The 10,312-nt window shown below is 38.7% G+C and overlaps 1 protein-coding gene across 1 annotated transcript; it reads right to left on the bottom strand.

Moving 5' to 3' along the window:
- Positions 1 to 7,080: 7,080 nt before the first annotated feature.
- FOXR2 (forkhead box R2) lies at positions 7,081 to 9,881 on the bottom strand. Its single transcript, XM_011977369.1, has one exon. It carries the CDS (start codon positions 9,573 to 9,575, stop codon positions 8,640 to 8,642), a length of 936 nt encoding a protein of 311 aa, XP_011832759.1. The 5' UTR covers positions 9,576 to 9,881; the 3' UTR covers positions 7,081 to 8,639.
- Between the last annotated feature and the right edge of the window lie 431 nt (positions 9,882 to 10,312).

Raw genomic sequence — 10,312 nt, 5'->3', positions numbered from 1 at the left:
GGCCAGGTTTGGGATATAATCTCCTGGTGTGCCTGTTTGTTTAAAGCGCAGTATTAGGGTGGGAGTTACCCGATTTTCCAGGTATTGTGTGTCTCAGTTCCCCTGGCTAGGAAAAGGGATTCCCTTCCCCCTTGCGCTTCCCAGGTGAGGTGATGCCTCACCCTGCTTCAGCTCTCGCTGGTCGGGCTGCAGCAGCTGACCAGCACCGAATGTCTGGCACTCCTTAGTGAGATGAACCCAGTACCTCAGTTGAAAATGCAGAAATCACCGGTCTTCTGTGTCGTTTGTGCCTGGAGTTGGAGACTGGAGCTGTTCCTATTTGCCATCTTGCTCCGCCCCTCCTGTATATTACTTCTAAGAAGAATTTAAAAAATGAATCCTACACGTGTAAGGGACATATTTTGATAAAGTACTCATTAAAAAAAAAAAAAAAAACCTTTAATGACATTGCTAAGATGCTCTATCTTGCTCTCTAATCTCATTTCAAAAACACAGTGTTTTTATAAAGTATGGTCCCAACAGGAGGACAATTTATGAACTTCACATCAAAAGACAATTTTTTTTCATGTTTCTATACCATTTTATTGTCATTATTATACTTTAAGTTCTCGGGTACATGTGCATAACGTGCAAGTTTATTACATACGTATACATGTGCCATACTGGTTTGCTGCACCCATTAACTTGTCATTTACATTAGTTATTTCTCCTAATGCTTTCCCTCCCTCTAACCCATGCCCCATGACAGGCCCCAAGGTGTGATGTTCCCGGCTGTGTGTCTAAGTGTTCTCATTATTCAATTCCCACCTATGAGTGAGAACATGTGGTATTTGGTTTTCTGTCCTTGTGATAGTTTGCTGAGAATGATGGTTTCCAGCTTCATCCATGTCCCTGCAAAGGACATTAACTCATCGTTTTTTGTGGCTGCATGGTATTCCATGGTGTATATGTGCCACATTTTCTTAATCCACTCTATCATTGATGGACATTTGGGTTGGTTCCAAGTCTTTGCTATTGTGAGGAGTGCCACAATAAACATATGTGTGCATGTGTCTTTATAGTAGCATGATTTATAATCCTTTGAGTATATACCCAGTAATGGGATCACTGAATCAAATGGTATTTCTAGTTCTAGATCCTTGAGGAATCGCCACACCATCTTCCACAATGGTTGAAATAATTTACACTCCCACCAACAGTGTAAAAGCGTTCCTATTATTCCACATCCTCTCCAGGAGCTGTTGTTTCCTGACTTTTTAGTAATCACCATTCTAACTGGTGTGAGATGGTATCACATTGTGGTTCCGATTTGCATTACTCTGATGACCAATGATGATGAAGCTGCATAAATGTCTTCTTTTGAGAAGTGTTTGTTCATGTCCTTTGCCCACTTTTTGATGGGGTTGTTTTCTTCTTGTAAATTTGTTTAAGTTCTTTGTAGATTCTGGATATTAGCCCTTTGTCAGATTGCAAAAATTTTCTCCCATTCTCTAGGTTGCCTGTTCACTCTGATGGTAGTTTCTTTTGTTGTGCAAAAACTCCTTAGTTTCATTAGGTTCCATTTGTCTATTTTGGCTTTCGTTGCCATTGCTTTTGATGTTTTAGTCATGAAGTCCGTGCCCATGCCTATGTCCTGAATGGTATTGCCTAGATTTTCTTCTAGGGTTTTTATGGTTTTAGGTCTAACATTTAAGTCTTTAATTCATCTTGAATTAATTTTTATATAAGGTGTAAAGAAGGGATCCAGTTTCGGCTTTCTACCTATGGCTAGCCTGTTTTCCCAGCACCATTTACTAAATAGGGAATCCTTTCCCCGTTTCTTGTTTTGGCCAGGTTTGTCAAAGACAGGTGGTTGTAGATGTGTGTTGTTATTTCTGAGGCCTCTGTTCTGTTACATTGGTCTCTCTGTTTTGGTACCAGTATCATGCTGTTTTGGTTACTGTAATCTTGTAGTATAGATTGAAGTCAGGTAGCATGATGCCTCCAGCTTTGTTCTTTTTGCTTAGGATTGTCTTGGCAATGCGGGCTCTTTTTTGGTTCCATATGAACTTTAAAGTAGTTTCTTCAACTTCTGTGAAGAAAGTCATTGGTAGTTTGATGGAGATGGCACTGATTCTATAAATTACCTTGGGCAGTATGGCCATTTTCAGGATATTGATTCTTCCTATCCATTAGCATGGAATGTTCTTCCATTGTTTGTGTCCTCTTTTATTTTGTTGAGCAGTGGTTTGTAGTTCTCCTTGAAGAGGTCCTTTACATCCCTTGTAAGTTAGATTCCTAGGTATTTTATTCTCTTTATAGCAATTGTGAATGGGAGTTCACTTATGATTTGGCTGTTTATCTGTTATTGGTGTATAGGAATGCTTATGATTTTTGCACATTAATTTGTATCCTGAGACATTGCTGAATTTGCTTATCAGCTTAAGGAGATTTTGGGGTGAGACAATGCGGTTTTCTAAATAAACAATCATGTCATCTGCAAACAGGGACGATTTGATTTTCTCTTTTCCTTATTGAATAACTTTTATTTCCTTTTCTTCCCTGATTGCTCTGGCCAGAACTTCCAGTACTATGTTGAATAGGAGTGGTGAGAGACGGCATCCCTGTCTTGTGCCAGTTTTCAAAGGGAATGACTCCAGTTTTTGCCCATTCAGTATGATATTGGCTGTGGGTTTGTCATAAATAGATCTTATTATTTTGAAATACATTCCATCACTACCTAGTTTATTGAGAGTTTTTAGCATGAAGTGCTGTTGAATTTTGTCGAAGGCCTTTTCTGCATCTATTGAGATAATCATGTGGTTTTTGTTGCTGATTCTTTTTTTGTGATGGATTATGTTTCTTGATTTGCATATGGTGAACCAGCCTTGCATCCCAGGGAAGAACCCGACTTGATCGTGGAGGATAAGCTTTTGGATGTGCTGCTGGATTCGGCTTGCAAGTATTTTATTGAAGATTTTCGCATCGAGGTTCATCAGGAATATTGGTCTAAAATTCTTTTTTGTTGTTTTTGTGTCTCTGCCAGGCTTTGGTATCAGGATGATGCTGGCCTCATAAAATGGGTTAGGGAGGATTCCCTCTTTTTCTATTGATTGGAATAGTTTCAGAAGGAATGGTACCAGCTCCTCTTTGTACCTCTGATAGAATTTGGCTGAAAATCTGTCTGGTCCTGGACTTTTTTTGGTTGGTAGGCTATTAATTATTGCCTCAATTTCAGAGCCTGTTATTGGTCTATTCAGTGCTTAAACTTCTTCCTGGTTTAGTCTTGGGAGAGTGTATGTGTCCAGGAATTCATCCATTTCTTCTAGATTTTCTAGTTTATTTGCATAGAGGTGTTTATACTATTTTCTAATGGTAGTTTGTATTTCTGTGGGATTGGTGGTGATATCCCCTTTATCATTTTTTATTGCATCTATTTGATTTTTCTTTCTTTTCTTCTTTCTTAGTCTTGCTAGTGGTCTATCAATTTTGTTGACCATTTCAATGAACCAGTTCCTGGATTCATCGATTTTTGGAAGGGTTTCTTGGGTCTCTATCTCCTTCAGTTCTGCTCTGATCTTAGTTATTTCTTGCCTTCTGCTAGCTTGTGAATGTGTTTGCTCTTGCTTCTCTCGTTCTTTTAATTGTGATGTTAGGGTGTCAATTTTAGATCTTTCCTACTTTCTCTTGTGGGCATTTAGTGCTATACATTTCTCTCTACATACTACTTTAAATGTGTCCCAGAGATTCTGGTACTTTGTGTCTTTGTTCTCATTGGTTTCAAAGAACATCTTTATTTCTGCCTTCATTTTGTTATTTACCAAGCAGTCATTCTGGGGCAGGTTGTTCAGTTTCCATATAGTTGTGTGGTTTTGAGTGAGTCTCTTAATCCTGAGTTCTAATTTGATTGCACTGTGATCTGAGAGACCGTTTGTTGTGATTTCTGTTCTTTTACGTTTGTTGAGGAGTGCTTTACTTCCAACTATGTGGTCAATTTTGGAATAAGTGCGATGTGGTACTGAGAAGAATGTATATTCTGTAAATTTGGGATGGAGAGTTCTGTAGATGTCTATTAGGTCTGCTTGGTGCAGAGCTCAGTTCAATTCCTGGATATCCTTGCTAACCTTCTGTGTCATTGATCTGTCTAATATTGACAGTGGGATGTTAAATTCTCCCATTATTATTGTGTGTGAGTCTAAGTCTCTTTGTAGGTCTCTAAGGACTTGTTTTATGAATCTGAGTGCTCCTGTGTTGGGTACATATATATTTAGGATAGTTAGCTCTTCTTGTTGAATTGTTCCCTTTACCATTATGTAATGGCCTTCTTTGTCTCTTTTGATCTCTGTTGGTTTAAAATCTGTTTTATCAGAGACTAGGATTGCAACCCCTGCTTTTTTTTTTTTTTTTTTTTTGCTTTCCATTTGCTTGGTAGATCTTCCTCTACCCTTTTATTTTCAGCCTATGTGTGTCTCTGCACGTGAGATGGGTCACCTAAATACAGCACACTGAGGGGTCTTGAGTTATCAGTTAATATTGGTATGTGTGAATTTGATCCTGTCATTATGATGTTAGCTGTTTGTGTTGGCCATTAGTTGATGCAGTTTCTTCATAGCATCGATGGTCTTTACAAATTGGCATGTTTTTGCAGTGTCTGGTACCAGTTGTTCCTTTCCGTGTTTAGTGCTTCCTTCAGGAGCTCTTGTAAGGCAGGCCTGGTGGTGACAAAATCTCTCAGCTTAGCTTGAGGCTTTGGTTGGCTGGATATGAAATTCTTGTTTGAAAACTCTTTTCTTTTAGAATGTGGCTCCCACTGTCTTCTGGCTTATAGAGTTTCTGCCTATGGTTCTGCTGTTAGTCTGATGGGCTTCCCTTTGTGGGTAACCCGACCATTTTCTCTGGCTGGCCATCAGACAGATGCAAATCAAAACCACAATGAGATACCATCTCACACCAGTTAGAATGGCAATCATTAAAAAGTCAGGAAACAACAGGTGCTGGACAGGATGTGGTTACACTGTTGGTGGGATTGTAAACTAGTTCAACCATCATGGAAAACAGTATGGCGATTCCTCAAGGATCTAGAACTAGAAATACCATTTGACCCAGCCATCCCATTACCGGGTATATACCCAAAGGATTATAAATCATGCTGCCATAAAGACACATGCACACGTATGTTTATTGTGGAACTATTCACGATAGCAAAGACTTGGAATCAACCCAAATGTCCATCAGTGGCAGACTGGATTAAGAAAATGTGGCACATATACACCATGGAATACTTTGCAGCCATAAAAAAGGATGAGTTCATGTCCTTCATAGGGACATGGATGCAGCTGGAAACCATCATTCTCAGCAAACTATCGCAAGAACAGAAAACCAAACACAGCATGTTCTCACTCATAGGTGGGAATTGAACAATGAGATCACTTGGACTCGGGAAGGGGAACATCACACACCGGGGCCTATTATGGGGAGGGTGTAGGGGGGAAGGATGGCACTGGGATTTATACCTGATGTAAATGACGAATTGATGGGTGCTGACGATTTGATGGGTGCAGCACACCAACATGGCACAAGTATACATATGTAACAAACCTGCACGTTGTGCACATGTACCCTAGAATTTAAAGTATAATTAAAAAAAAAAAGAAAAAAGAAAAAAAAAAAAAAACAATGCGTACCTCATAGGGCTCATGGTGGAGATTAAAATAATCTACCCAAAGTACAGGCTGTGGAGACTTGTGTAAATAACGTTCTCAATAAATGCCTTTAATTGTAAAAACAAAACAAAACAAAACAAAAAACATTTTTTCGTTCATTTCAACCTTGTTGAATCTGACCACTATGTGTCTTCGGGTTACCCTTCTCATGGAGTATCTTTGTGGTGTTCTCTGTATTTCCTGAATTTGAATGTGGCCTGCCTTTCTAGGTTGGGGAAATTCTCCTGGATAATATCCTGAGGAGTGTTTTCCAACTGGTTCCATTCTCCCCGTCACTTTCAGGTACACCAATCAAATGTAGATTTGGTCTTTTCACATGAAGATAATTATTTATACAACAGTGTTAAAAATGGGACTTCTTTTCACATTGTTATAAATATGAAGTTCACCTGTTGTTTACAATTTTTAAAATATTGTATTTTCCAAATGCACACATTGTACACTTTTTGGGGATATGCTTAGTAATGCTATGTGTGATTTTTCTGGAGGTTGATAGCTTTGCTTGCAGTAGATTTTCTTTAAAAGAATGGGCAGCTACGTGCATACTTCAAAAGTATTTTCCTATTTAAAGAAGTTATATAGGTTTTGTTTGCTATCTTAATTTTAGTTGTATTCTTTGATGTTAATATATTTTGTATACTTGTATTTATAGCTGTATTGAATCATGTAGTATCAAATATTATATGTGATTTAATAGTGTTTATTTTTAGCCATTTTTTCATCATTTTAATGTTTATTTTTAGCCAGATGCAGATGTTCGGTGTCATTTCTTTGCCTGTTCAGTTACAGAAAATGGTGCTCAGTTGTAGAATGTACTGTACCTTTTAACACCTGATGTGTACATCACATGTAACAGGAAAGGTAACAATAAAATAGCAATCATTAAGAAAAAATATGGCAGAACAAACTCTGTAAGCACAGCCTTATTTTCTTTTGTTATCCAGAATTCTTATGACTCTTAAGCCTCCCAGAAATTGAAAGCTGAATAAAGCAACTCAAGTTTCCTTTATTTTGCACTCCATTACAGCAATTTATAATTTTTTTTAAAAAATGTTCCTCTGAAGGTATATCTGGATCATCTGAGGTTACTGAAGAAGCACCATGTCCAGCCACTGCTTTTTTTTTCATGCCACCAGAGAGCAGAAATAAGGATCAGAAAATACTGAAAAGAGTTCAAAACTCAAAGGTACTAGGTTGCAGCAGAAAAATGCAGGTCTAGTTCTAAAAATGAAGGTTTGTCTTGTTTGAAAAATTCACAGACTAGGCATATTAGAAGTGTAGTTTGTGATAAAAATAGTCTCATTAATTTCACACCCAGCTCTTTTACTAGTAAGTGTTAATTTGGGAGAAAAATGAGAAGCAAATGGTGACTACTCATATGCAGAATATTTTATTAATTCCAAGGTATTCTGTCAACTTCGTCTTTGCCTTATGATACAGAAGTAACATTTACAATTCCTTTTCAAAAAATACTGTTTGCAAATGTTGTTTTGTGATTTAGCAAATATACAATTTTGTATGAGCTATAATAGTTCATTGAAAAAATGTACACTTTCAAAAGAGTTACAATTATGTTGAATTAAATGCTTTTGTAACTTAAAGGCATTTTTGTACCCCCATTATGAAGGTTTTGCAACTAAATTTATACCTAAAAATCTATTTTCTCCTGGATATTTTTTAATAACATTGAAGGCAAAAAGCTATTCTTAAATCTGATACACAAAAGTTTATTTGCATAAAAAAGATGTTAAAGATAATTTTGAAATTAGAAAAACAAATGCTGAAGTGTTTGTTGTTGCTGCTGGTTTGTTTCTTTGTTTGTTTGTTTTTTAGCAAAACACCACTGATGCCTCTTGGCTCCCAAAAACCCACAAGTCCAAACACCTAATAATTTTCTCTTAGTCACTCATGGTCCTCATGTATTTAAGCCACACTGAACTTCATGCTATTCCCCCAAAGCACTCCATCCATTTTGTTCACATTGTTGCCTCTGTAATGCCTCTACTTCAGTTTACCTGTCCAGCAAATTTCTATTTATTCTTCAAAACTAGCTCAAAATGTATTTTTTCCAATGCCTTTAATGTCTTTCCCAGGAAGAATGTCTCCCCACTTCCATGTCAATTTCTCACATCTGTTTTATCATATTTACATTATAAATATGTCTCCCACTAGTATCCCTCAGCTTTTTATCCTCAGCATCTAAGATGGACCTTGACGCATTAGCATATCTTCAATAACATCTTGAGAACTAAAAAGAATGAAAAACAAACCTTTATCATCAAAAGGCTTGGGGTTAATACAGGAATATTTCAAAGGACGTTCAACATACAAACTAAAAGTAGCTGTTCAGGATTATTTGTTAATATTGGAATTAGATGACAAAGAAACAAGGCTTAGAAGTCCAGGGCCAGAAATAGAAAAGTGAGGTTCTGAAGGATGGAATGGGTTACTTAAAAAGGAGATGTAGCTGATGAATGGTAGAGGAGGAAACTTGATTCTCCATCACAAGTCAAATTCTCTTCACATGGCACTCGAGGTTCTCCATGGCTTGGCTGCATCCTGCCTTTTATGCTTTATATTCCACTGTTCACTTTAATGTGTGAAAATACTCTCTACAAACAAAATTCCTTTCTTTCACAAAACACATCCTTCTTTCCTTAGTTTCCATGCCATTGTTTCTAGGATTTCCTTCCTTTGCTCAATATGTGGAACAACAACCACTCTCCTTGTGTGACTTTCCATGACTCTCCACCTTGATTTAAGTTCTGCCTCCCCTGTACCCACCTCTAACTTTACTTAACACCATTATTGTAACAGTAGCTAAAGACAGGCTTGGCACCCACCAGGCTGGGTAAGTTTAGAGATTAATGAATATCAGTCAGGGGATAAGTAAGCACAGTAAGGAAGGCAGTATTCCAAAAAGGGAGCAGTGGTATTTCAAAGATAAAAGAGAGAGGTCAACAACTCTGGCTGACTCATGCACTCTTGGATTCTCTCCCTTTGAGCAGAGGCTAAGGCACGAGTCCCCTCCCAAAAGCGGCGGTGCCCCTCCTTAGTGAGCTTCCAAAGGCAAGAGTGAGGTCTTGCATTATCTTCATCCTTAAGGCTGTCTGGCATCTTCTCAAAGCTGTCCAGGAAGCAGAGATTGTAATGAATGGTGCTCTTCCAGCCATCTGGAGCTGTCCAGAAAAAGGGGAAATGCTGTCGGGTGAAACTGTAGATCTCCTGCACACTGAGGCCACAGTGGGGGCTGTTTCTTAATGCTAGGGAAATAAGGTGGCTACAATTGAGAGGGGGCCGTTGCCAGGACTTCACTTGGCTGTTGATTTGCCATAGCTTCTGACTCTGGAAGCACTTCCTTTCAGGGGACAGGAGGGAGTTGTCCTCTTGTTCCTCAGCCTCCTCTTCTGTGAGCTCAAACTCACTGGGGGAATAGATATCCTGCTTCTGTAAAAGAGACTGCTCACTGGAGGAAGATGGCAGAGACTCTACCACTTTGTCCTCTGAGCAGTTAGACTCTTCATCTTTTAATGGGGGCTGAGGGAAAGGAGAAATGCTTGTCAGATCCTCTTTTTCACTGGGCTTTGGGGCCTCCTGGCTGCCAAGGGGGCACAAGATATTGGGGTCCACCCACATCCACAGATTGGGTTCACAGTGAGGACCATCTTCATCAGGACTGGGTCTCCTCTTCTGAGGCATCTCTGGGGGCTTCATTACTCGTACTTTGTATTTGGCAAGGATCTGCTCAGCTAAAGGGCACTGGTCTGTGGTACAAGGCAGAAATAACTCATTCCCCATGTCCCAGTCCAGCAGCCCTGGGACCTGGCCATGGAGACTGTACCAAAATTCACAATCTTTTAGTTTTAAGTCCATCTTTAGTGGAGAGATAGGTGGAGAGAGACTTCTGGAAGAACAGAGATCTAGCAGGCACTTAAAGCTGTTGTTTGGGCACCATTTTTTAATGTAGTATATCTCACCTAGGGAGCTTATCAGTAGGCCGGCTAGAAGCACTGAAGAAAGAGGCACCAATGCCTCACTGATTAGTGGTCAGACCCGGAGAAACCTCAGCTTTCTGGAACAAGGCTCAAAACATGGAGGTAATAAAAAAGAGCTTTTGAGCAGAAAAACATTTTTAGGTGGAATTCTTGAGCTTTGATTGGAAGCAGAAAGTCGCTTCGAGAGGAATCATAAACTTTGAATTATGTGCAAACTACGGTGACTTGCATAACAGGTGATCATCTGTTACATATTTAAACTCTTGATGAGTTCATTTAATGAAGGGACAAACATATGTATAGATCACATTATATTTCTGAGTCTTCCTTAATGGTTTAAGAAATCATTTCATTCATCAAGTGCCTTTGGATTTCTGTTAAGCGCTTTCACATAGATGATCTCAACTGATTTTCATCACAGCCCTGCAAGATAACATGGTATTATTAACCTCATGTCACAGATATGGCAACCAAGATCTACATACACAAGTAAGTATAAGAGCTAGATTCACAGCCCAGATCTTCTTTTATTTTCACTATACCCATTGCCTCTTGATCATACTCAACATACGATATACAACAGGCAGCAATATGTGCAACCTGAGTTTTATAGTA

This window comes from Mandrillus leucophaeus, unplaced genomic scaffold (genome assembly GCF_000951045.1).
Source record: "Mandrillus leucophaeus isolate KB7577 unplaced genomic scaffold, Mleu.le_1.0 Scaffold1799, whole genome shotgun sequence".
Classification (NCBI taxonomy): domain Eukaryota; kingdom Metazoa; phylum Chordata; class Mammalia; order Primates; family Cercopithecidae; genus Mandrillus; species Mandrillus leucophaeus.
Note: the sequence above shows the minus strand (reverse complement) of the source record. Positions and strands in the feature narration are given on the sequence as shown.